The 27,416-nt window shown below is 44.9% G+C and overlaps 2 protein-coding genes across 3 annotated transcripts in view; one reads left to right on the plus strand and one right to left on the minus strand.

Moving 5' to 3' along the window:
* Positions 1–1,586, plus strand: part of LOC117365199 (S100P-binding protein-like) — a 45,563-nt gene extending 43,977 nt beyond the window's left edge. For both annotated transcript variants that reach the window (XM_033955287.1, XM_033955285.1), the window contains exon 6: positions 1,323–1,586. In XM_033955287.1, coding sequence (XP_033811178.1) covers positions 1,323–1,461 — 139 coding nt within the window. In that variant the 3' untranslated portion in view covers positions 1,462–1,586. The remainder of the gene's footprint in view (positions 1–1,322) is intronic.
* An 18,895-nt stretch (positions 1,587–20,481) lies between these two features.
* TMEM54 (transmembrane protein 54) overlaps positions 20,482–27,416 on the minus strand; it is a 31,559-nt gene continuing 24,624 nt past the window's right edge. Inside the window, exons 2-6 of the mRNA XM_033957079.1 lie at positions 26,356–26,549; positions 24,956–25,015; positions 24,504–24,683; positions 21,447–21,581; positions 20,482–21,317 (exon numbers count right to left, since the gene is read on the minus strand). Of these exons, the coding sequence (XP_033812970.1) occupies positions 21,243–21,317; positions 21,447–21,581; positions 24,504–24,683; positions 24,956–25,015; positions 26,356–26,549 (644 nt within the window). The 3' untranslated portion in view covers positions 20,482–21,242. The remainder of the gene's footprint in view (positions 21,318–21,446; positions 21,582–24,503; positions 24,684–24,955; positions 25,016–26,355; positions 26,550–27,416) is intronic.

Below are 27,416 nucleotides of genomic sequence, written 5' to 3' on the forward strand. Positions count from 1 at the left end.
TATAAATTTTTCTGATACACTTGTTGTAATATGAAAAAATGAATAAAGAAATTATTAAAAAAGGAATGAGGGAGGGGGTTGCGCACGATCGGTGACCACACACATTCCCTTCCTTAACTGCAGTGACAAGGCCATTCACCACTCCATGGGGTGGTGGATGGCCTTGTCCCCGTACCCACAGTAAGCACTTTCTTTTTCCCCACTGTTTCAGTGAGTTACCTGCGGCTAACAGCCACCGTGCCATTCTCTAATCACTGTTCCTTTCAGCCCAGACTCCTTTGTCTAGCAATGGCCAGTCGAAGTCATTAATCCACTTCCCCTACAATCCAGCGCTTCTGAAGGAAGGTGCTACTTTTTGTTTTTGTGTCATAATTGGCAGAATAGAAGATATTAAGGACTATTCAAAATACTGAAGGGAATAGACTTAGCAGATAGTCAGATTGTTCACCCTCTACAAGGTAGGGAGAACGAGAGGGCACTCTCGAAAGGGGATAGATTCCGTACAAACATATGGAAGTTCTTCACCCAGAGAGTGGTAGAAAAATGGAACGCTCTTCTGGAGTCTGTTATAAGGGAAAACGCCCTCCAGGGATTCAAGACAAAGTTGGACAAGTTCCTGCTAAATTGGAACGTACGGAGGTGAGGCTGGACTCATTTAGAGCACTGGTCTTTGACCTAGGGCCGCCGCTTGAGCGGACTGCTGGGCACGATGGACCACTGGTCTGACCCAGCAGTGGCAGTTCTTATGTTCTTATTAATATCATGCTGTGTCCTGTCCCTATTTACTGCTTCCATTTCACTCCACAAGTTTCATTTATTGCTCTGTTATCAAGCCAGAGAATCTTGACCCATTTAATCTTGGTTGCCCTTCCTGGTACTTCTGGTACCAGTATCTTTTTAAGAAAAAGGAGAGAAGATACATATTTAGACTGGCTTGGGGGTGCTGCAGAGACTTAGATTTGATTCCTAGCTTGGATATTTTGATTAACTAGGCTGAAGTGTTTGCAGCCCTTAGGATAGTAGGGACCAGCTTAAGCAATCGGTCACTGCAGTGGCAATATCTAGGGATACAGAACAGAAGGTGCCTCGGGGCAAGTATGAAGCATGCTGGGCAGGGTAAATTGCCCAGGCTTGTGGTGCTAGATGCCAGCCTGGATTTGGTTGATCCAGAAACTCCAAGCTGTGCCTGCATGAAGCCCTGTGCCACTGTCAATTTGTATTTGCACTGCTTTCTCTCTTGTGTGTTTGCTCACATATCTTGTGCACTGAAGTTGCTCTGTGCTAGCAATGTTTTTTTGTTTGTTTTTTTAAATTTCTTTCAGGTGCTATCCCAGGTCCTCCAAGAAGCTGCCAAACAAGCGGAGCCTAAAGCAGTGGGTGAGCCAAAATGGAGCCCATGGACGCTTCGCAAATCTGGATGCCCGCTTCCAGCGTAGCTCTGTTGTGGCCCTCCCTTCTTAACACAGCCATTGTGGCTAGAGCTGCCCTGAAGCATGTAGTTCTCTTTCCAGTCTGTTGCTGCTTTTTAATGTAATTTTGTTGTTGTATTTATGATTATAATTAAAGACTTCAGTGTTCTGCTGTCAGTGTAATCAGAGAAAAAGTTTAGTTGCTGCCCTTCGCAGGGCTCAGTCTTCCACAAGCAATGACCAATGAGTCTTATTTTTGTATATTTTGGTTTTGTGGATGAGGACTCTGAGTTGCTCTTCTTGTAGCTGCTGGTGGGCCTGCTAACTCCCGTTTTTCTTTAGCATCCCTCAAGACCAGCACAGAAACAGATGGGTTTTACGCTCCTCTGACAGTAGATGAAGACTGAGACACTAACTTTTGGCTACAGTATAAGTGGGCTGTGTGCAGTCCCTATTGCACTCAGTCTCCAGCAGGTGGAGTGGTAAGATTGTGCAGTCTGTGCTGAGGTTAGTTTTGGGCCTGTTGGATCTGGTTAGGGAATTTTTCTGGTCCATTTTGCTGTCCGGATAGAGCTTGGGGGTTCTACTGACCTTGCCACACTCGAAAGGGCCGAGTCCCTCACCCCCATTTCCCCCACCTCATCAGGTGTGTAGAGGAGCCTCAACTGTACGCCTGGCCACCTTTACCTTGCCTTGTGGGGTCTGCTCTAACTTGACATAGTTAGTGAGCTGTGAAGTTTTAAACCCCCCCCCCCAAAAAAATAAACAGAGCATAAAGTGATCCTGAGGCCGCCATTTTTGTACAGTGTTGTACGTGGGTTTTTGGCACATTCATTATGAGTGCTTCAAAGAAGCAACACAAGTGCGTTTTATGTGGGCGCCGAGCAGCAGAGGCGGCTGGAGGTTGCACAAAATGTTGAGAGGGACCTGGCTTAGAGTGTTGGGAAGTCCTGAAAGCAGTAGTCCCAGTACCTCCTCAGGGGATTAGCACCAGCAGATACTCCATTTACTTAGCGGTGCCTAAGGCAGAGGGGTCTTTTCAGCCCATTTCGGATCTTAAAGGTGTCAACAGAGCACTCTGGGTCTGTCTTATTTCTGGCTGTTCTCCCTGGGGAGTTTCTGCAATCTCTCAATCTGACAGCGACTTTTCTGCCTTTTCCTGTTTGGGCCTCCCATCCACGATTCCTCTGCTTTGCGATTTTGGGAAAGCATTATCATTTTAGAGCACTTCCCTTTGGTCTAGCTGTGGCACCATGCACCTTCACCAAAAGTCTGGTTCTTGTGGCAGTGCCATTGTGCAAGGAGGGCATTCGGGATGATTGGCTGCCTTGCGCAAATTCGTTGCAGGAGAGTTCCCGAGTGACAGCTCAAGTTGTGGAGTTTATGCAGTCCATGTGCTGGGTGATCAACCTGTTCCACAGCCTGTTGATTCCATCTCAGTGCTTGAAGTGTCTCGGCGTTCGTTTTCAACACCAGATTAGGGAGTTTTTTCCTTCCAGAGGCCAGGGTGTGCAAATTGCAGATGCAGGTTTGCTCTTTCTGCAGGTCTGGGGGTCCATGGCAGCCTCCTTGGAAGTAGTCAGGTGGGCTCGGGCTCACATGCGTCCCCTTCAGTATGTACTTTTTTGGTGGTGGTCGCCACAGATTCACGATCTGGACTCTTCAGTCCTACTCCGGGGCTTATTTTGACGCAGCCTACGCTGGTGGTCCCTGTCTTCTAAATTGCTTCAGAAGTGAATCTCTTTCAGCCCCAGTGGATAGGGCTTCTTACGGATGCCAATTTCCTTGGTTAGGGAGTTCAATGCCTCGGTCGCTCTGCTCAGGGTTGCTGGTTCTGACTAGAACCATTTGGCTAGCATTGGTGGAGGGCACATTGGTTCAAGTCCTCTCAGACCATGCCACAGTGGTGGCCTATGTCTCTCATAAGGGGAGCGCCAAGAGTCTTCTGGTGGCGTTGGAGGCTTCTCCGCTCTGGAATGGGCAGAGGCTGTTCTTTGGGACATTTCTGCTTCCCGCATTGCTGGTGTGGACGCTGTCCAGATGGATATTTCTCAATCATGCGTTGGATCCCGTCGAGTGGTGTCTCAGGCTGGAAGTCTTCAAGTTGATTGTTCAGGCTTGGGGGCCACTTGATCATGGATCTCATGGCTTGAGTGCTTACACCAAGGCGCTGAGTTTTGTTTTGTTTTTTTCAGTTGGCAGAGGGAGTGTCGGGCCAAAGGATTGGATGCTGTGGTGCAGGCTTGGCCAACGGAAAACCTGCTCTATATCTTTCATCCATGGCCTCCGGTGGGCAGTGTGTTTCTTTGAATTGCCTGATATGGTTCTGGCCTGGCTCAGGCGCCAGTGGTTTACGATTCTTGTTCGCCTGCTGGTGGCAGATCCTCTCCCATTGTCCCTCTCACCTGATCTGACTCCGGGTACCATTCCATTGTTAGATCTGGATCCTTTTTGGCATACAGCTTTTGAATGAGCTCGCCTAAGGAACAAGGAATTTTTGGATAAAGTGACCTCGAGTCTCAAAGACTTTTCTCCTCTTGGGCTTTGGTCTGTGGTTAGCATATTTTAGAGGAATGGTGTTCTGCGCATGGTGTGCTTTCTGTTTGGGCTGCTTTGTCTCACATTCAGGAGTTTTTTCTAAAGGATGGTCTGGAGCAAGGCCTTGCCTGGTTTTCCCTTTGGGTGCAGATTGCCGCTTGGTCTTCCGTTCACGGCCTTTTGCATGGTATGCATTTAGATCAATTTTTCACGTAGTCAAAAATTACAAAGACTAGGGGACAATCAGTGAAGTTACAGAGAAATACTTTTAAAACCAATAGGAGGAAATATTTTTCCAGTCAGAGTATAGTTAAGCTCTGGAACGCATTGTCAAAGGTTGTGGTAAGAGCAGATAGCGTAGCTGATTTTAAGAAAGGTTTGGACAATTTCCTGGAGGAAAAGTCTGTTATTGAGAGGGACATGGGGGAGACCGCAGCTTACCTTGTATCGGTAGATGGAATATTGCTACTCCTTGGGTTTTGACCAGGTATCGGGGACCTGGATTGGCCACCATGAGAATGGCTTGATGGACCATTTGGCTTGATGGACCATTGGTCTGACCCAGTAAGGCTATTCTTATGTTCTCTGGATGTGATTCGGTTCTTGAAAGTTGCACAGCTGATCTAGCCACCACCTGCTTGGGATCTCCTTCTAGCCCTTTCTTCTCTCATGCGTCCTTCATTTAAGCCTCTCGGCAGCTGTATGTGGAAGGACCTTACTCTTAAGGCGTGTTTTTCTTGGTGGCCATTTCTTCTACAAGACGAGTTTTTAGTGCTGCAGTTCTTTTTTTCGTGTAGACCTCCCTTCATGGAATTCTTTAGGGAGTAGGGTCATGGTGCGGCCGGTCCCCTTTTTTTCTTCCAAAGGTAGTCTTTCGGTTTCATGGTGACCAGTTTGTGGTCTTCCCAGTATTGTGGGAGGGCTCATTGGAGTGGAGGCAGTGGTGCAAATTTGATGTCCGTAGGGGCCTTAGCTCTTATGTACAGCGGACCCAGGAGTTCCGTAAGTCAGACCGTCTTTTGTCTCCTTAGTGGGTCCTTGTAAGGGCTACCATTGTGCGATGTATCAAGGAGAGGCTATCGCTTCGGCGTACCTTCTCCAACAGAAGCCTGTTCTGGAATTTCTCATGGCCCCTTCCTCTCTGGGTCAAGCAGCTTCTTGGGCTGAATCTTCTCTTGTATCTCTGGTGGATATTTGTGCAGCTGCGTCTTGGTCTTCTCTCCATTCCTTTGTTTGACCTACCGTGTGGACGTTTAGGCACATTAGGACACATGGGTGTGTTCTTGTTACAGCCCTTCGGGGGACCCACCCATGATGGGTACTGCTATGGTATATCCTATCTGTTTCTGTGCCAATCTGGAGGGACGCTAAAGAAGGAGAAATTAGGTCCTTACCTGCTAATTTTCTTTTAGTCCCTCCAGACCGGCACAGAATCTGCCCGGTCATTTTGTTTTATATTTTTGCAAATAGAACAGGATTTTTCTGCAGGATTTGGTTGTTGCTGGTGGTTTGGGGAGTTGAAAGAACACTAGCATTTGGTCTATCTGGCGAATTGTGGGGGCGTTCTGAAAGGTTCTTGTTCTAATCAGTATCCAACAGTGTCCCCTGGTCAGATTTGGGACTATTCCTTGGTTTTCTCCTTGTGAGCGTGGAGTTGTATGTTCTTATTCAGCCTAATTGATTTCTGCTTGGCTATTTGTAAAGACTGCTTGTAAGAGGGACTGCAAAGCCCACTTGTACTGTGTCAGTCTCCACCTGCTGGCAGAAGAGTGTAAACCATCAGTTTCTGTGCCAGTCTGGAGGGACTAAAAGAAAATTAGCAGGTAAGGACCTAATTTCTTCTCTGCGTTTACTTCTGTGGTACCAGGTATCTTTCCATTTTTAAGACTCAAATTTCAAGTTTTATTTAGAATTTGAGTAATCGCTTAATCATACTTCAAAGCGTTGAACATTATAAAAACTTTACAATTTTCAGGGGGCACAAACACATATAGTACTCAACGAACATGACACTTTGTAAAAAGGGAAAAAGGGTAAGAAACAATATTCAATAGAAAAGAAACAAAGGGTTAAACATCAGGAGGGGGTAAATAAAAATACGGAGTATAAAGTTCAAAAGGGCAGACTAAATTTTAAAAATAAAACTAATCAGTCAAAGGCATCTTTAAATAGAAAGCACTTTAACTTACTCTTAAATCTGTTTATAAGACATTCTTCTCGTTAAATGGGCAAGAAATTCCAGGTTTGTGGTGCTGTGACAGAAAAATATACTGTCAACGTGTACTAATGATTTTAAGAGAAGGATCTGTCAATAAGTGTTGATCACTAGATCTGAGCATTCTGGTGGAAGCATAGGGAACCAAGAGTCTATCGATAAATCTGGAGCTTTAAAAAAAAAAAAAAAAAAAAAAAGATTTCAAAGTTAACAGACATATTTTATAAGTAATGCGATGAGCTAGCAGAAGCCAATGTGCTTTTTTGAGAAGAGGCAAGACATGGTCATATTTCTTAGCATTCATGATGAGCTTAATTGAGTTAATTTTGGATGATTTGTAAGTGTCTTATTTCTTTTTGAGTAATGTCCTTGATTAGGGCATTGCAATAATCAATTTTTGAAATAACCAGAGTGTATCAGAATATTAATTGATATAGGCTCCAAAAATTTTGAGACGAGCGTATTTGTCATATTCTGAAGAAGGTGGACTTAACTACGCTACTGATGTGTTCATGATATGTTAACTTCTGATCAAATGTAACCCCTAGGATCTTGACGGTATTAACTACCTGGAATGTATCCCCCTTGAGTGTAATAGGAGAATGGAGTTTTAAGTCAGTCCTTCCAGGGAAAAAATATTACCTTTGATTTCATGACATTGAGAGCCAGTCTGTTGATGTCTAGCTATTGGTGGATTTGTTCCAATTTCATGTTGATTGATAAAGCATCCAGAGGGTGCTTCAGCTGTGCATTGGAGCTGGATTGTTCCTTATCTTCTGGAGTGATCTGCTGGCTTTGGATTTGTGCTGTTCAACATGCTTGTAGAAACAGCACAGAATGGACACCAAAGCTGCTTGTATATCAATTCCTCTAAATCAGGGCCTGAATTCCTTTTACAGTTATAGTCATTCTGATTAATTGAGGGGACCAAGACAAGGGGTCCTGAACTCCTTCATGGAACAGGAAGACATAAGATCTTTCTGTGGAGCTGGGTCTGTGACCTTTCTCTCAGGATAAGTACAGGTTCAACTCCCATCATGCCTAGTGTTTGGAGTTGTTCAGCAAAAGCTAAGAAAGAAATGGAAGCAGCACAGAAGCAGGGAGACCCAGATTCCAGTAACTATGTAGGCGCATGGTTGGCTTCCTCGTCCTTATTTATTGTTGGCACTGTAACAGTTTTGAATTATTAATGTTTTTTGCACCTCTTTTCTGAAGTCTCCTGAAGGCCATGTCTTTCATTTATATGTCCCTTCTAGGGATTAGGTTAGGCTTAGCCCTTTATAATTGTGGCACAAAAGGCTATTTTAGCTGATTTTCAGGACTCGAGAGGGTGCATGAACACCCACCCTCTGCGTCTGATGGTGCAACCATATCATAGTCCTCTGATGATTGAGGTCAACGATGGAGGCAGCAGCCCAGTTATAGTGCCAAATTTTATTTAACTTAAAAAAAAAAGTAAAGGGGCATGAATTTGATATGTGAGGGGCATTCAATAATTTACCCGAGTATGAAAGAAAGAAGCCAGCGTGTTGAAATGAGTCTGTGCATGTTGTGACATGTCTTAAGGTTACTCATGCACAGTTGTGGCTCAGTACAGGTCTAACGTTTCAAGAGACAGGAAGGCAGGAGCATCTTCATGTGAATCAAATAAGAAACTGCTAGATTTGGAGCACCATTTAGAGATAAAATTTCTCACAAAAGGGAAAAAGAATCCATAAATGCATAACTACAGTTTATGGTGAGTCTTCCCCATCATCTGCTACAAAGTAAAATTTTGGAGCAAGCAGTTTAAGTGGGGTGGAGAGTCTTATGACCTTCACGCTGGATGGCCTGTGGAAGCAACTTCCACAGAAATAAGAACATAAGCAGTGCCTCTGCTGGGTCAGACCAGAGGTCCATCATGCCCAGCAGTCAGCTCACGTGGCAGCTGTATAGTAATCCTCTATCCATACCCTTCTATCCCCTTTTCCTTCAGGAAATTGTCTAATCCCTTCTCTGTCCTATCACGCCCTCTGGGAGCGCATTGTGCAAGAAAGTTGAGGATTTAATTTTTTTAGGCAGATGAATTAAGGTTTTTTGAATAGCTGAAGAAATAGGCATCTCAGCAGGTACAGTTTGGAAAATAATTCATGAAAAGTTGAGCAGGTCCAAGATAGTGCAAGATGGCTTCCAAGACTGCTGAGGGTCTATTACAGAGATCCTGAGTCCAAAATGGAGTCAATGCAGTAGCAGCACGTCATCCCCCCACCCCATAAAAGTTCAAGACAGAAAAATCTGCAGGCAAAGTCATGGCAACTGTCTTCTGGGATGATGAAGGCCTTTTGCACTTGATGCCACACAAGACAACCATAACTGTATACTTTGGAGGAAAGGCGGGAGAGGGGAGATATGATAGAGACGTTTAAATACCTACATAATGTAAATATGCACGAGTCGAGTCTCTTTCATTTGAAAGGAAACTCTGCAATGAGAGGGCATAGGCATGTGGGATCTCTTGGAGAGAGAAAGAGATAATGGTTACTGCGGATAAGCAGACTGGATGGGCCATTTAGTCTTTACCTGCCATCATGTTTCTATAACTGGGGAGAATTACACCAGCACAATGATCGCTTTGTGGGAGTCAATCAAGGAGAAAAAAATGAGAAAAACTCACAGCAGACATGCTGCTTCTTCATGACAATGCACCAGTGCACATGTCACGACAATCAAAGGCTGCTATTGAGAATGTGGGTTTCAGTAGTTGAACCATCCACCCTACAGTCCTGACCTGGGTCCCTCTGATTATTTCCTGTTCCGAGTTTTGAAGCAATCTCTCTGTGGATAGTGGTTTTCAAGTGATGAAGATGTCAAGGAAGCAGTGATGTCCTGGTTGAAGGTCAAACAAAAGAATTCTTTTCAAAGGGGTTAAAAGTCATTGCAGGAAAAGTATATGGGGCTATCAAGGGATTATTTTGAAAAATAAAACAACAATTTTTTGAAAACTTTTCTTTCCTACTGAGGTAGATAAATTTATTAAATTGCCCCTCTTAGTATTTTTCTGTAGGTACAGTCAAAGTGGTTTACATATACAGGTATAAGGGCCTTTATCCAAAAACCAAAAAGTGATACAAGCTAGAAGTAGTCAATTTCTCTGACGTGATACATGCTGAAACCAACACAGGTGCATGTGTTTTGCCTGTTCTCTATGTAATTAAAGTTGGAGGGCTGGAGAAATGATAATGTGAAGATCTTTATTCCTCTCTGACTCAATGACTCGACATGTACATGTTTCGGCCAACAGGCTTGCCTCAGGAGTCTTAAGAATCACGAATGATGATATGCAAAGAAAGCTACCATTCACATAGATTTGATCAAAATTCCAATGGGGAATCTTTTGGCGTGTGTATACAACTATAGCTGACTGGTACCGAACATCTCGCTGCTGAACGAAATAGTAGAGAGCTACAGATTCCCTCAGGGTGACAGAAAGAAGCATAAAAGGAAGTGTTTATCTTTGTCAAGACCATACAAAGTTGAGGTATTCAAAAAGCTTGATTATCCCAGGACAAGCAGGCAGGTATTCTCACTAATGGGTGACGTGATCCAACGGAGCCCCGATGCGGATGCTCACAAGCAGTCTTGCTTGAAGAAACTCGAAGTTTCGAGTCGCCCACACCGCACATGCGTGAGTGCTTTCCCGCCCACCCATTAGTGAGAATAGCTGCCTGCTGTCCCTGGATAACAACTGTTACGGTAAGTAACATTGCTTTATGGTGTATCTGTACAACAGCTGCCTGAAAAGTTTGTTGGTAATTTTATGGTCATTCTTTCTGATGATCACATTACCGTTTCAAAAACTGAACTAGGCCTGGTCCCAAGCATTTCAGATAAAGGATCTTGTACCTTTTCTGTCCCTAGTGGGCTTACAATCTAAATCATGGACCTGGGGCAACAGAGGGTTTAGTGACTGATTCACAGGGAGCTGATTAGGCCTACTCCTCCATAAACTATCCATTCAAACATCTTTAATCATCCATATAGCAATAAGCCCTAGCTTGAAAACCAGTAATCTCCAAATGGGCCACTAACTTTCTGAAATAGGAAAGACAAAATGCAGAAGGACAAAATGTTAGTGAAGAAGCATCAGCTTTACAAGCAAGTGCAGATTTAACAGAAGAGAATGACATGGGGACAAATTTTTCCCCATCCCTGCAGGAACTCATTTTCCCAGCCTGGAGAGTTTTTACTGTCCCTGCCCCATCTCTGCAAGCTCTATCCTCATTTGCACAAGCCTCAAACACTTTTTAAAATTATAAGTATTTGAGGCTTGTGCAGTTAAGATAAAGCTTATAGGAATGGGACAGGGCCAGCAAAAAAACTCGCAGGGACAGGATGGGGAAAAATTTGTCTCCATATCATTAGAGGGTTGGAGTGAAGGGTCACTACTCGGGCTGGAGGAGGGTCACGAGCGGAGTTCCGCAGGGGTCGGTACTCGGACCGCTGCTGTTCAATGTATTTATTAATGACCTGGAAACGGGGATGAAGTGTGAAGTTATAAAATTTGCGGATGACACTAAACTTTGTAGCATGGGTTAGAACTGCCGAAGAGTGTGAGGACCTACAAAGGGACCTAAACAAACTGGAGGAGTGGGTGAATAAATGGCAGATAAACTTCAATGTAGGGAAATGCAAGGTCATGCATATAGGGAAAAAGAACCTGATGTTCAGCTACCAAATGGGGGGGATTAGTATTAGAGGGAAGTAACCTTGAAAGAGACTTGGGTGTACTGGTGGACACAACAATGAAGTCAACGGCAAAATGCACAGCAGCCTCGAAGAAGGCAAACAGAATGTTGGGTATTATTAAGAAGGGATATTACAACCAGAACGAAAGAAGTCATCCTGCCATTGTATCGGGCAATGGTGCGCCCGCACCTGGAGTACTGTGTTCAGTATTGGTCACCGTACCTTAAGAAGGATATGGCAATACTTGAGAGGGTCCAGAGGAGAGCGACATGAATGATTAAGGGCATGGAAAACCTTTCATACACTGAAAGATTGGAGAGACTGGGGCTCTTCTCCCTGGAAAAGCAGAGACTCAGAGGAGACATGATAGAAACCTACAAGATCATGAAGGGCATAGAGAGGGACAGATTCTTCAAACTTTCAGAACATAAAAGAAAAGAGGGCATTCAGAAAAGTTGAAAGGGGACAGATTCAAAACGAATGCTAGGAAGTTTTTCTTTACCCAGCGTGTGGTGGACACCTGGAATGCGCTTCCAGAGGACGTAATAGGGCAGAGTACGGTACTGGGGTTCAAGAAAGGATTGGACAATTTCCTGCTGGAAAAGGGGATAGAGAGGTATAGAGAGAGGATTACTGCACAGGTCCTGGACCTGTTGGGCCACCGCATGAGCGGACTGCTGGGCACGATGGACCTCAGGTCTGACCCAGTGGAGGTATTGCTTATGTTCTCTACTATGAAGTCCATCTTGTTAGGATACACAGTTGCCTATATATTGGGACTCTCTTTTTTTTCTGCTACAAACTTTGGGCTGACCCTGCCTGGAGATGACGCATCCAGTTGGCCCTTTAAGTTCAGACCAATGGTTCATCTAGCCCAGTATCCCATCTTCACGGAGGCCAATCCAAGTCACAAGTACCTGGCAAAAACCCAAATAGTAGCAGCATCCCATGCTACTGATCCAGGGCAAGCAAGGGCTTCTCCTATATCTGTCTCAATAGCAGTTTATGGACTTTTCTTCCAAGAACTTGTCAAACATTTTTAGAAGTAGCTACATTAACTGCTCTTGCCACATCCTCTGGCAACGCATTCCAGAGCATAAATATTCTCATTTTTCATTTAAAAAAAAAATTTTAATTGAAGTTTAACATATAAATAGTGATTAAATAAAATACAATGATATTTTACAGAATAAATGATTTATAAATGTAAAACATAGATGCAGAGAAGACAAAATTGTCTACATCGATGCTTTTAAACTATTCTCTGAGTGAAAAAAACATTTCCTCCTATTGGTTTTTTAAAGTATTACTCTAACTTCATTCAGTGTCCCCTAGTCTTTGTAATGTTTGATGGCGTAAAATAGCAATCCACTTGTACTCGTTCTACATCACTCAGGATTTTATAGACTTCAATAATACTATCTCCCTTCAGCCATCTCTTTTCCAAGCTGAAGAGCCCTACCCTCTTTAGTCTTTCCTCTTAGGAGAGAAGTTCCATCCCCTTTATCATCTTTGTTGTTCTTTTTCTTTGAACCTTTTCTAGTGCCACTATTATCTTTTTTTGAGATAAGGAGACCAGAACTGAATGCAGTACTCAAGGTGAGGTCGCTCCATTGAGTGATACAGAGGCATTATGACATTATTAGTCTTGTTTACCATCCCTTTTCTAATAATTCCTAGCATCTTGTTTGCTTTCTTGGCCAGCGCCATACATTGGGAGGAAGGTTTCAGAGTATTGTCCACGATGACAACCAAGATTTTTTTTTTTTTTTTTTTTTTGAGCGCTGACCCCCCAAGGTGGACCCTAGCATCCGGCAACTATGATTTGGGTTATTCTTCCAAATGTGAATTTGTCTACATTAAATTTCATCTGCCATTTGGACTCCCAGTCTTCCAATATCCTAAGGTCTTCCTGGAGTTTTTCAGTTTACATGCGGTTTAACAACTTTGAACAGTTTAGTGTCATCTACAAATTTAATCACCTCATTCATAGTTCCAATTTCCAGATCATTTATAAATACAATTAAATATCACCGGTCCCTGTACAGATCCTTATCCCAGGACAAGCAGGCAGGTATTCTCACTAGTGGGTGATGTCATCTGACAGAGTCCCGATACGGACGTCTCACAAGCATATTTTGCTTGAAAAAACTCAGAAGTTTCGAGATGCCCGCACCGCGATTGCGCTAGTGCCTTCCCGCCCGATGGTCCGGGCGTGTCTCCTCAGTTCTTTTCTTTCCGCGGAGCTGAGAAGTTTTACTTCGATTCTGCGCTGACTGAAATCCAGTTTTTTGCCTTCTACTTGCCGCGGTTTTAAGTTTATTTTACTCTTATCGTGTGTTTTATTTGTTTTATTCTTTTAAAAAAAAAAAAAAAATTTCTGGCGATTCGGCCGCGTGGCTCAGGCCCTGCTCCTTCGATCTTGCGGCGGAGCTTTTTCGGCCTATGTCCCGGCCAATTACTGGTTTTAAAAAGTGTAGCAAGTGCCAGCGCACGATTTCGCTGACGGACCCACATCGACGCTACCTGCAGTGTCTTGGTCCAGAACATTTCCCGAAATCGTGCCGGCCTTGTTCCACTCTCACAGCGCGTGCGTTTAAGCGTCGCTGTTTTTTGTGGGAGTCGATGTTCAAGATGGAAGCTGCTCAAGAACCTTCAGCTTCGACTTCGGCTGTCGCTTCGCCTGCCCATGCGAAGCCCGCCACCACTCCTACTACTCCGGGTCTTCTGAAGCCGGCTTCGTTTGTCCCGGTTTCGACCCCGACTTCTGCGCCGGTGCCTTCCGCCATCTCCTCGGCTCAGGTACCGCCTTCTACCATTCCACCCGTGGTCATTAAAGTGCCGAAAGCTTCCAAGCAGAAGCACTCGTCCACGAAGGAGCGTGAAGACCGTGCTGGAGGACCCACTTTCGGTGCGGATCCCTCCATATCGGCTTCATTACGGTCCCTTTTGGAAGCTCAGTTTGTCGAGCTCATGCACACCATGGGACCCAGGTTAATTGCCTCCATCCAGGGTGACCTCCCGGTTCTGATTCCGGGGGGCGGACCGCCCCCTCGCCGGTCGGTCTTGCTGCTTGGCGAGGAGGAGCGGCATGTGGCGGCCGGTCCCTCGAGGTGGGCCTCCTTTAGTGATATGCCACCTTTGGAGCCCATCACGCCTCCACACGAAGAGGGCTGGAATCCCTCTTCGGGTAATCATAGCCCTGGGCATCGCAAGCAGGAAGAGTTCTTCCGCACTCCCTAGCAGGCTTGGACTGCATCGCGTGAGGCGTCGAATCTTCCGCCTCTTCGCTCCACGGCATCGAGTCCCATCTGCTCACTGGAGGCGTCGGGTGACCATGCTCAGCATCGTCATTCTAGATCCCCCTCCCGGCACCGAGAGGGGCATCGGTCCAGGCATTCTTCACGGCACTCCTCGCGCCATTCTGAGGTTTCCCCGCAGAAGAAGCTGCCACGCCTGGGATATTCTTCATCAGACATGTCCCCTCCGCAGGGGCTGGAGTACGAGGAACCGTCTACCTCTTATTCTCCTGTCGATCCCAGGTCTCTCTGGACCCCGAGGCCTCGACTTCGTCCAGCCCTTCTAGGAGGCCTGTGCTGGCAGATCAACTGTCCTTTTCTTCTTTCCTCAGACAGATGGCGGATGACCTGGACATTACCTAGGACACCGGCTCTCAGTACTCCAAGGAATACCTTAACACCATGCATTTACCTAATCCTCTGGCGGAGTCTCTTCGACTGCCTCTGCATAAACTGCTCGATCAAACGTTTATGAGATGTTTTGAAACACCGTACTCCATCCCTGCGGTCCCGGGCAAGTTGGATGCACGATACCGCACAGTTCATCACAAGGGATTCGAGGGCTCTCAACTCTCACCAGTCCCTACTGGTCGAATCCTCCCTCAAGCGATCTCATCCATCCCAGGTGTACGCCTCCGTACCCCCGGGTCGAGAGGGCAGGACCATGGATAAGTTTGGGAGGAGGATATACCAGAACTCGATGATGGCTTCCCGAGTTCTCAATTATACTTTTCACTTTGCTTCTTATTTGGAGTTCTTCCTGCCTGTGCTTCGGAAGTTCATGCCTTACATTGAGTCTCGGGCTCGGTTCGAGTTCGAGGAAGTAGACCCTGGCTTCTCAATGGACTCAGGTGTCAGACCCGTTGACTCGACACATCATAGTCACTCCTGCTCTTCGGCAGTCTCTACTTTGGTGGATGACCTCTTCGAATCTATCCAGAGGTTTGCTGTTTCACACTCCTCCCCACCAGAAGGTTCTCACAACCGATTCCTCGACCTATGCCTGGGGAGCTCATCTGGATGGTCTTCGCACTCAGGGATTCTGGACCAGTGCGGACCGACTCCATCAAATCAATCTTCTGGAGCTCAGAGCCATCTTCTATGCTCTTCAAGCTTTTCAACATCTGCTTCACGACATGGTGGTCCTCATTCGCACAGACAATCAGGTCGCCATGTATTATGTCAACAAGCAGGGGGGCACGGGCTCAGCCTCCCTCTGCCAGGAAGCTCTCAGAGTCTGGGATTGGGCGGTTCGCCACAACGCCTTCCTCAAAGCTGTCTACATTCAGGGGAAGGACAATGTCTTGGCGGACAACTTGAGTCGTCTACTCCAGCCTCACGAATGGACCCTCCTTTCCACACCCCTTTATCAGATCTTTGCACGGTGGGGGACGCCTCAGATAGATCTCTTTGCTGCTCCCCACAATTTCAAGCTGCCTCAGTTTTGCTCCAGGATTTACACTCCTCATCGCCTCGAGGCGGATGCCTTTCTGCTGGATTGGGGGAATCGTTTTCTGTATGCGTTTCCTCCATTTCCTCTCATTCAAAAGACTCTGGTCAAGCTGAAGTCCGACCATGCCACCATGATTCTAATAGCTCCTCGGTGGCCCAGACAACCTTGGTACTCCCTTCTTCTTCAACTCAGCAGCTGGGAGCCATTCCTTCTGCCAGTGTTTTCTTCACTGCTTACTCAGCATCAGGGATCTCTTCTTCATCCCAACCTGCAGTCTCTCCACCTGACAGCTTGGTTCCTCTCAACGTAACTCCTCACCAGTTTTCCCAGGCGGTGAGGGATGTTTTGGAGGCTTCCAGAAAGCCTGCTACTCGTCAATGCTACTCCCAAAAATGGACTAGATTTTCTTCCTGGTGTATTTCCAATTCTAAGGAGCCTCAGCGAGCCTCCCTATCTTCTGTATTGGACTATCTTCTACACCTGTCTCAGTCTGGTCTCAAGTCTACATCTATACGAGTCCACCTGAGTGCTATTGCGGCTTTCCATCAGCCTCTACAAGGGAAACCTCTCTCTGCTCATCCTGTGGTTTCCAGATTTATGAAAGGACTTTTCCATGTCAATCCTCCTCTCAAACCGCCTCCAGTGGTTTGGGATCTCAATGTTGTCCTTTCTCAGCTTATGAAACCTCCTTTTGAGCCCCTCAACAAGGCTCCGCTAAAGTTTCTCACTTGGAAAGTGGTTTTTCTAGTGGCCCTCACGTCTGCTCGCAGGGTCAGTGAGCTTCAGGCCTTAGTGGCAGATCCACCTTTCACAGTATTCCATCATAAGGTGGTCCTTCGCACTCATCCGAAATTCCTGCCTAAGGTGGTCTCTGAATTTCATCTCAACCAATCTATTGTACTTCCAGTGTTTTTTCCAAAGCCTCATTCTCATCCTGGAGAATCAGCTCTTCATACTCTGGACTGTAAACGTGCTTTGGCTTTCTACCTGGATCGCACCAAACCACACAGAACTGCTCCTCAACTTTTCGTCTCCTTTGATCCAAACAAGTTGGGATGACCTGTATCGAAGCGCACCATCTCCAACTGGATGGCGGCTTGTATCTCTTTCTGCTATGCCCAGGCTGGATTACCCCTTCCCTGTAAGGTCACAGCCCACAAGGTCAGAGCAATGGCTGCCTCTGTAGCCTTCCTCAGATCGACACCGATTGAGGAGATTTGCCACTTGGTCCTCGGTTCATACATTCACCTCTCATTATTGTCTGGATACTTTCTCCAGAAGGGATGGACAGTTTGGCCAAACAGTGTTACAAAATTTATTCTCCTAAGTTGCCAACTCTCTCACCATCCCATTGAGGTTAGCTTGGAGATCACCCACTAGTGAGAATACCTGCCTGCTTGTCCTGGGATAAAGCAATGTTACTTACCATAACAGTTGTTATCCAGGGACAGCAGGCAGCTATTCTCACGTCCCACCCACCTCCCCTGGGTTGGCTTCTCTGCTAGCTACCTGAACTGAGGAGACACGCCCGGACCATCGGGCGGGAAGGCACTGGCGCATGCGCGGTACGGGCATCTCGAAACTTCTGAGTTTCTTCAAGCAAAATATGCTTGTGAGACGTCCGTATCGGGGCTCTGTCGGATGACATCACCCACTAGTGAGAATAGCTGCCTGCTGTCCCTGGATAACAACTGTTACGGTAAGTAACATTGCTTTGTGGCACTCTACTATTTACCCTCCTCCATTCCATTTTCATGCATAAACCTGGGATTGTTCTTTTCCAGCCTCCTAGCTCTAGATTGGGAGTACAGTACTTTTTCCTTCTCGGGCTCATGGTGTTCTTGGGCACAGCTTCCCTCTCCTACCTGTCAGCTTAAGGGACTGCTTTACCCCTCTTGTTGTAGTCTCTTTCGCCTCTTGCGGCTGTTGGTCCCTTGTGATAGACTTTCTCTAGCTTCCTTTCAGTATTCCACCCTACTAGCTGCCTTCTGCTCTGGTTTCATCTATCATGTGTCTTTTGTGGTCCCTACAACTGTTCCCTATAATGCAACCTTCAAGACTTAGCTGCAAACTCACAAGGGGAGAACTCTTGCCTAGAGAGAAGTCTGGCTTTCTGGCCTGAGGAACGTTCCTTCATTCCTCATGCTTGCTGTCTGGATCTCCCTACCACTCCTTTTAGATTCTTACTGGAATGGGAATTGCAACAGCTAATTACAGGCCCTGGGCTCTGCTGACTCATCAGCTCTCCACCCTGCCCTTTCCAGCATATCTCGACTAATTCCAGAAAAGGGCCACAGCCCAACAAGTCTGCCCACTCTAATGACCCACCCCCCTAAGTTCTTCCTTGAAGTAATCCCACATGCTTATACCATTTTTTCTTAAAATCAAGTACGCTGCTGGCCTCAATTACCTGCAGTGGAAGATCATTCCAATGATCAACCATCCTTTCGGTGAAGAAATACTTCCTAGTGTCGCTATGAAATATCCCACCCCTAATTTTACAGTTCTCCTTCCTTTCTGTTGTGATAAGTGAAACCTGCTTGCTTGTCACATGATGCCAGCAATGTTGAATGGATCTGGTGCAGTAACAGTAAGATGCTTGAGAAGTGGGCACATGCTGGAAGGAGTTTGATTATCAGACAAGACACAAATGATGTTCTTTAACAGTAGCATTTTTTTTTTTTTAATCATTCAATTCAGTTGCCAATTAGCTAAGATGTGTTGGGGTGTTTACATAGAACAGCATCTGTAACATGCTAGCATCACTATCTTATTGGAACAGTCTGTTAAAGGCTAGTCTCAAGCTTTTAGAGAATGACATGGGGGACACAGTTTGTCCCTGCCCCATCCTGTTGTTCACTGCAGGTACCCGTCCCTATGTCATTCTCTACTCCGGACACATCCAAAACTTCTCCCTAAAGTAGCCTCAGAATTCCACCTTAACCAATTCATTGTTTTGCCAAAAACATCTTTCCACCCTGAAGAAGTGACCCTTCCCTCCATGGACTGCAAGCAGGCTCTGGAGCAGACTAAGCCTCACAGGAAGTCCTCCCACATCTTTGTGGCTTTTGACATTAACAGATTAGGGGCTCCTGTTTTCAAGAGAACCATTGCCACATGGCTAGTGGATTCTGTTGTCTTCCTGTATTTTCAGGCTGGGCCAATTGCTCCAAGGCTGTGTGACAGGCCACGATGTGTGGATTATGGCCACCACAGTAGCTCATTTCTGCTTTACATTGATTAAGGACATTTGCAAAGCAGCACCCTTCTTTACCTGTCAGACTCTTTTTATTTCTCAAGTGCCAATTTTCCCTCTAACCCTGTTCGATTTCACTAGGCATATGTTCATTCAGCTTGCCTGTCCTCAGAAAAAAATAAGATAGTTAGCTGTAGCAAGTTTGTGCTGAGGACAGCAGGCATAAATTTTCACAACCTGCACGCACCTTCCCTACTTAGCTTCTTTTTTTTTTTTCTTCTTCTTCACTGAAATGATGGTCCTGTGAGCTGACGGTGGGTGGGAAGGCACTGCCTAAAGCTTTAAATTGACTGGGTTCGGTGGATGATGTTGCCCAAGTGAGAATGTATGCCTTCTGTCCTTGGAGAACACCTGCTACAAGTACACATCTTTGCTATTCACAGGGTAAACGATATAATCTTTTGTTTTATTAATGCCATTCTGAACATGGCATAAAAAATGCTCAAGACAAACGGAGTACTTGCCTCCTGAAAGAGGAATAAACCAAAGAGAAAGAAAGGCAAGGGTGATGTCCTAGTCAACCAGTATAAATCCTTTATTATGAAAATATCCCATCAAGGATCCAAGTTTGGGCATCAACGCTGCCTTCATCAGGGGACACAGACATAGTCTCTAGTACTCTGATCTCCGGGCTAGGGAATCCAGCCAAGGAAGCCTTTCTCCATCAAGAGTGCTGTTGGTTGAGGTTTCGTGTATTGATTGGCAGTAGGGGGAGTTTTTCCAGGGATGAGCTTGTCTTAAAAGGGTAATGGAGAGAGGCTTCCTTGGCTGGATTTCTTAGCTTGGAGATCGGAGTACTAGAGACTGTTTCAGTGTCCCCTGAAGAAGGCAGCGTTGATGCTGAAACTTGGATCCTCGTTGGGATATTTTCATCATAAAGGTTTTATACTGATTGACTAGGACATCGCCCTTGCCTTTCTTTCTCTTTGGTTTGTTCCATAACAAATGCTCACCATATACATATACATTTGTATTATGGAGAGAAAAGGCACAGAATGTCATTGAGCTTCATTAACCAAAACAGCCTACCTGTTTTAGATTAGCTATGTAACACTAACTTCCAAAAATATAGTGTTTATTTAAAAAATTGTGTTCTTGCAATAAGGTGTCTGAGGAGAAGAATTATCTTCAAAATCTTCAGGGCTTGTATTCCATTTCCATCTTCTCATTATTATCATCCTCTGATTGTCTAGTTTCCTTCAGTCAATTTTTCTACAGAAATCTGAACTCAAAGCATATCCACGATCTCAGTGTCGCCTTGTTTCATCTATGGCTGCTTCAGGGGAGAAAGCAAATGCATTCTTCTGTAGCATCCTTACCAGACCTGTCTAGAATCTCAGAGCTGTACCTTTCAACCAGAGACAGAGCTTTAAAGATTTGAGGGTTTTGCCCTGTTAGGACACTGGACAAAAAATAGGCAGGTGTACCTCAGTAAAAAAAAAAAAAAAAATTTAAAAAGGGCAGCTGTTTTTCTATATTGAGGTTTTGGGGATTTTTTTGTGCAACCACCATGTGAATTCAAGATATTTTGCTACCAGGCTCCTTCAGAGATTGTGTAATGTGTTATCAAATGTCCAATCTATAGCAATTGAGCCAATGTTTAAAGACACACAGCCAGGGAACTGTCAGATGACATCACAACATCAGTATTGAGGCAAATTGTTGAAGTACAGCTTTACTTGTATAGTACCTAAAATATGTCAAGCATTTAACTTTCAAATGGGAGACTGCTAAAATGGGAGCAATTGCAACATTAAGAGTTTACATCAGGTATGGCCGTCATCTTAGAAGCCCAGATCAGATCTATTCCACAGATTAAGATGGTAGGAAGACTGAACATGTTCTGGTTTGATTAAAGGTGAGCTGAAGGGCAATTATAGCACAAGAAAATGTAAAGGAGATCTGAATTTAAAAAACAAACAAAAAGACACACACACACCCCCTCCCTGTATAAGCACCAACAGCTACAAAGCAAAGTGCAGCTGTATTTAAAGCAAAATAACTGGTCCTTGTACCTCACTAGGTGGAGCTGCCCTCAGTACTCACTTTCATCTGCACAGAGAATGGTAGTTTTCAAACAGCTCATGAACCCAAGTACATAGCTATTAGGAGAATAGCTTTTGGAAATTATTCTTTTATATATAATGTACACTATAAAGCTCCAGTGTACTGTTAATGCTGAAAGGAAAATGGGGAGGAGGAGGAAGTTGCACTGAAAATGTGTGCCCTTGCGTAGATATCACTCCTTCCTCTGATAACTAGAGGCTGGTATGTTTTGTGAATTTAAACATTCAGCAGCAGAATGGGTCCTAGTCCTGGAATGAAGAGAGAGAGCATTGAGCTTTTCTCATAACCAGAGGCTTAGCTGTCCAGTGTCAGGGAAGAGACTTTGTTCTTCATCTGGTGGAAGCTGTAATGTGTCCTGTAAAAGCAAAATCAGCCATGACACATGAGCAGTGCCAGAGCTCTTGTCTGTAAAAAAAATGATGAATGCTCCAAAGCACACAGACCCACCACCAGCAAGAGGACATTCTCTGGAGAAAGCACTAACCTGTTTTCTGTTCGTCTTCCTCTGGCATACTTTGATTTGCAGGAGATGAAGAACAAGTTGGAGACATCTGATACTGAAAACAACCTCTATAATATCGAGGAAGATGGAGATGACCCATAGGCAGAGAGTGGTGCTCTGTAGGGGGAGATCACAGTGAATAGCTTGCTCTGGCCCAGTACTATTATGTACCTGATTTATAAAAACGGGGTCAAGAAGATATTCAGTGAGATCTGTACTGGAAAACGTGAGAGTGACTATTTGCTTTTGGAAACGTTCAGAACGTTTTGCTTCTATAGCCATTATACAAATGCACTAGGCCCCAGAAAGGCCTCATGTTCAATCAAGCCACTGATCACACTGCACCATTTTATTATTTCCCGGAAGGGCCTTTGGGCACCTAAGTCCTCCTGAAACCCTGGAATTAGTTGGAACAGAACTGTCTGCATTTTACATGGATGCATCAAGCACTTATTTTATTTCTTGTGCAACAGAACTGGTAGTCTTGACCATCGGGTTAAACCCTCATTTTTTAGCGTCCCTCCAGACCGGTACAGAAACGGAGCAGGTGGAGACTGAGACACTAACTTTTGGCTACAGTACCAGTGGGCTGTGCAGTCCCTATTACACTCAGTCTTTTCTCAGTCTCCATCAGGTGGAGTGTTAAGATTGTGCAGTCTGTGCTCAGGTTTCTTTGGGCCTGTTGGATCTGATCTAGGGAATCTTTCTTGACCCTTTTGCTGTCCAGACAGAGCTTGAGGGACCCTCTCGGGGGTGCCACACTTGGAAGGGTTGAGTCCTTCCCCCCACCTTCCCAGGTTTTTTGAATTTAGAGGAGTCTCAACTGTACGCCTGGCCACCTGTTAGGCACAGGCTACAGTTTAGGGTACCAGTGGGGTTTGCTTTCTTGAAACAGCTGGTGAGCTGTGAGAAGTTAAAAAAAATAAAAAAAGACACACGAAATAAAAGTGGTCCCGAGGTTGCCATTTTTGTACGGTGTGCATGGGTTTTTGGCGAATTCATTATGAGCACTTCAAAAAAGCAGAAAAAGGGCACTTCCTGTGGGTACCAGGCAGGGAATGCAGCTGGCCGGTGCCCAAAATGTCCCGGCCATGTTGAGAGGAATCCAGTTTCAGGTGTTGGTGTGCCATGCTCCCCTTTGCTTGCGATGTGGTGGTGAAGCTCGGGCTTCCCCTGCTGCCCTTGCCGAGGGTTCCTCATCTGCTGGTGGTCTGGTGGATTCTGCTGCAGTTGGTGGTTTATCTGTAGCGGCAGGGTCGAGTTTGACTTCGATGCCGCATATTATTTCAGTTGTTGATGGCCCTTCCCTCGGTTTTGGCAGGAAGCGTGTCTATTTTGTCCATGGCCTCAGGCGACCTTCCTCCTGTCTTGAATGATAGGAACGGATCTTAAATATGTCTTCTGCTATGATTTCTGGCTTGCCGTCAAGGTTGCTTAGCCCTGATTTTGTGTTAGCTATGTGCAAGGCTTATTTACAGGTGGCTGGGAGTCCTGCTTCGGTTCCGGGGTCTGGGATTTTTTTCCCTTCCATAGCCACCCTCGTTCAGACTCCTGCCATGACTGCCTCTATCTAGCTCCCTCAGCCATCGTCCAAACGGCCGCAGGTGTCTTGGGATGAAGATTCTTTTCTGGTTGATCTGTTTTCACCGGATGAGGACTTGAATCTTGCGGAGGACCTTCCAGATCCATTAGGGGGGGCCTGATGTTTTGGATAGAAATTTTTAGAGGCATAACAAAGAAAAATGATCCACAATGAAAACAATCCTCCGATGAAAACAAAAACAAACTGTGCATACAGATGTTCTGGAGATAATTTATTATATACTGACACATAAAAACATGAAAATTCAATGAAAAAAGTACAATGATAAAAAATACAGTGGTAAAAATCCAACCACAGTAATTTTTATCATTGTACTTTTTTCATTGAATTTTCATGTTTTTATGTGTCAGTATATAATAAATTATCTCCAGAACATCTGTATCTACAGTTTTTTGTTTTTGTTTTTATTTTTTAGAGGCACCAGTTGGCGAGAATGCATCAGTTGTACACATATTTCATCAGGAAGAGTTGCAGTAGCTCATTCTTCAGGTGTCTTCTGTTTTACACTTTGAAGAGGAAGCTAAGGACCCCCCTCGTATTGTGGACCCTCTTCTGAGAGGGATCCAGTCAGCATCACGTTCTTTCATTATGCATCAGGATATTCGGGATGTAGTGCACACTCTGTGGAAAGCTCAGGATGCCAGGCTCTACCCCATTCCTGATGGGGACAGAGATACCTTCAAGTCTTCTGTGGTCGATGCGGTGGTCTCGGCTATCTCACGCAGACATACTGTGCCGGTGGAAGGCAGCTTGGCCCTGAGAGACCCTCAGGACTGTAAAATGGAGGCTCCGCTTAAACAAAGTTTTGATGTGGCTGTCTAAGCACTAATTTGTGGCAGTCTGGTAGTCCAGGCTTATTTCCAGTGGTCTGAGAGAGTTCTTGACTGCGAGTCGGCTGACTGGTCCTTAGTGGATCAGGAAGTTGCTAAGATTGATCTGGGAGCTTCTTATTTCTCTGATGCCATGTATGTGCATGTCTCGGCCAAGATCATGACTCTCGGAGTAGCGACCCGCCGTACCCGATGGCTTCTGAGTTGGTCGGCATTATGGAGCAGTTTAAACAATGCTGGTCTCATCCAACAGCAGATTAGGACCCCACACACAGAGTGCTGTTTGGACATGATCTTTAAAGATTTAGAAAGGGGGTGGAGAGAGAAATGCTTCGAGGAGCAACAGCATGCTATGATTGTGAGATTACAATTCTTAACACTGATTAATTTTGATTAAAAGTTTTAATTGTTGCCCACTCCTAGAATGTACTTCTCTAAAAGAGTTTTCTACTCTCAGCACTTTTTTATCAGCTGTTGGGGTTTTTTATCTCTAAATCTAAAGATACAGCTAGCTGTGCCCAGCTCAATGCAGAAAGGCACACATTAACATTTATCTACATGCCCTATCCTTGCTGAGCGCACACATTCCCTGCAGCTGTGACTTACGTAGATTCGTGTGGGATCAAAGGGGCAGTCAGGAGATGATTCTGCGTCACTGAGAGTGCAGGTGGCGAGAAGTGTTCGCCCGCCATTATGGAGGGTGATGATAACAGCAGCTGCCAATCCTACCATGCAGAGTGTTGAGAGGAGAGTATTAAGTATGGTGAGGACCAGGATTGCCCAGCGCTGGAGTAGGAAGACAAACCATAGATGCTTATATCATATTTTCCAGAGACATATCACCCACTGAGTTTTGTCTACTGCATGCAGGGATAGTGTCAACATGTTCCACAGTTCCAGGCTGGGATCTTTATTCCTACACGTAGTCCAATACCGCTTTTCTCTAACCTCCCCCACCCCAGCAAAGTCTCAGCTTCTCACTAGGGTTTGTATGAAAGTCAATGTGCTAAATCTAGCTAAAAGTCCTCTTGCAGAGGCTAGGTAGGGGTCATTCTTACCAGAGGAGGGCGATTGAGGTAACGGGATAGAACAATGGCAATAAGCCCACAGGAGATACTCTGAAAGAGAAATCAAGTCATCAGATCTATGAATACAAGCACCAGGGAATCAGAGTTCTGAAGGTATCTGCATTTGATCAGTAGTATCAAATGCCAAAGCTGGAAATATAGCAGCTGAAAAGGCAGAAGATAAACTCTTATGCTTCCAGCAACTCTTTTGAGATCTGCCAGGATTGGCATGATCTGCATGGTATGACTTATGCTCTTAAAACATAACCTAGTGATTAATCTTTTTGACATTTTTTAGCAGTTTTCCCTCTGTCTCTCTAGTCTCATGTAAACCTGTTTGGGATGTAGAAACAGAATTGATAACCTCCAAAATCTTTTTAGCTGAGTGGGATATATGATGAAGTGGGTGTATTTATATCCATTTACATGCCTATATCTGTATCCATTGATACCAATATAGATAGACAGGCCCAGTATTCAAAAGGGTACAACTGGTTAAACCCAGGAAGTCTGTTCTCCATTTTGATGTACAGTGCTGCATATGTCTAGTAGCACTATAGAAATGGTTGGTAATAGTAAAGCCTGCTGCAATGGCCATCTGCTGATATTCAGTGGCACTTGATTGGGTGGTGCCACTGAATAGTGCCTATAACCACCCAGGTTGAATCCATACAGTAGAGGGGTGGGCTAAGAGGAGAGCTGGGAGTTATGCAGGTACCAGTGGTATTTAATGCTGGTACCTGCATAACTCCCAGTCCCTTCTGGAACTCTCTCCAACCAGCGCACAGGCCTACTGAACTCCACCAAGAAACCGGGAAAGGGGATAAGATTTGGTATGCTGCCTTTCTGTGGTTGCTTATTTTGTACCTGGGGCGATGGAGGGTTAAGTGATGTGCCCAGAGTCTCAAAGAGAACTTAAGGCCCCCCTCGGAACTCCCCAAGAGCAGCTCCTATTCTGCTCCTCGCCAACAAGCTTCCCACCTCCCACCACACTAGCACCCCCCATAACTACTTTTAGTTCCTTGGTGATTTAGAGGATAGGCTGGGTGGATCAAACCCCTGTCTCTAGTGCCGGTCTTGTACTACTGATAAGGATGTAGCCTTAAACACTTGAGCCTCTAGTCTGACCGAGTCTGGTACAAACCGCTTTGAGAGTGGTTATGTAACTACAAAAAGGTGGTAAACAAATCCCAATTCTTTTCCCTTTCCCTTCTTATGATGTGGCTGATGGTGTTCGGGGATGAAGGCAGGGGACACTGATCAGGCTCAATTCAGTGACTTATTACAAAGTTGAAACCAGGAGAGCAAAGGATCTTGAAACCCAATGGTATTATTCAACTAGGATCACATTATCAATTCTTACTATAAAAAAGATATTAGGACAGAGATACCAGAATTGCAGATGTCACAGTGAGGATATTGGAGACCGAGTAATGCAAGGAAACCTTATCCCGAAGCTTTGCCACATGACGCAGCACCAAACCATGGACAATGGCTCCCACAATAAAGTTCAGATGGCCCACCACAATCAGCCCCAGGCCCATCTTCATTAGAGCTTTTCCCAACATCTTGGGCTTTATGTTCCCTGAAAGATAAAAAAGGTAAACCAGCAGGCCTGAACTACTGTTCTGAGTATTAGCACTGGTACAGACATAGTCATAATATTGTGTATCATGGTAGATTTAAAACAATAAAATCTAGTCTATTTTCTTTCATTTTGAATGGATGAGCATGCGGTTCCCAAAATCTATTCTTCCCCACTCCAACGCTCTATAAGCCACTGTTCTCCATATCTGTCCCAAGCAGCCCCAAAACTGTGAAAAGTGCCGAGTGGGAGGTCAAGATTACTACTACTTCTCTATGCAGGATACCCAACTACCTTTCCAGAAATGTAATACTGTCCTAACACTGTGTGCATGTTGCCCCCAGTAAGAATTGCCATATTGGGACAGACAGAAGGTCCATCAAGCCCAGTATCCTGTTTCCAACAGTGGTCAATACAGGTCCCAAATACCTAGCTAGATCCCAAGTAGCAAAACAAAAGCCATCTCAATAATGGCCTATGGACTTCTCTTTTAGGAAATTTTATTGATTTATTTTATTTTTAACATTTATATACCGTTTTATTCCAAAATGGTTTACAAATAATTACATACATAAAATATTATAAAATTCAGAACAGAGTTTGAACAAAACAAAGATTCAATCCTTGCATAAAATCAATTTCTCAAAGAAATGCATTTACAAATAATTGTGTTTTCAGCATTTTCCTAAATGAGCTCTTCTCTCTACATTTTCGGATTTGACCAACCAGGCTATTCCACAACTTAACCCTTGCACATGTAAAAGTCATGGCATCCATTTCCGCATATTTAGGGAACTTTCAGAGGGCAATTATCTTAATGGTTGATATTCAGACATCAAACCTTTAAAAAAATTCAGGGATCGTACC

This window comes from Geotrypetes seraphini, chromosome 8 (assembly GCF_902459505.1).
Source record: "Geotrypetes seraphini chromosome 8, aGeoSer1.1, whole genome shotgun sequence".
Taxonomy (NCBI): domain Eukaryota; kingdom Metazoa; phylum Chordata; class Amphibia; order Gymnophiona; family Dermophiidae; genus Geotrypetes; species Geotrypetes seraphini.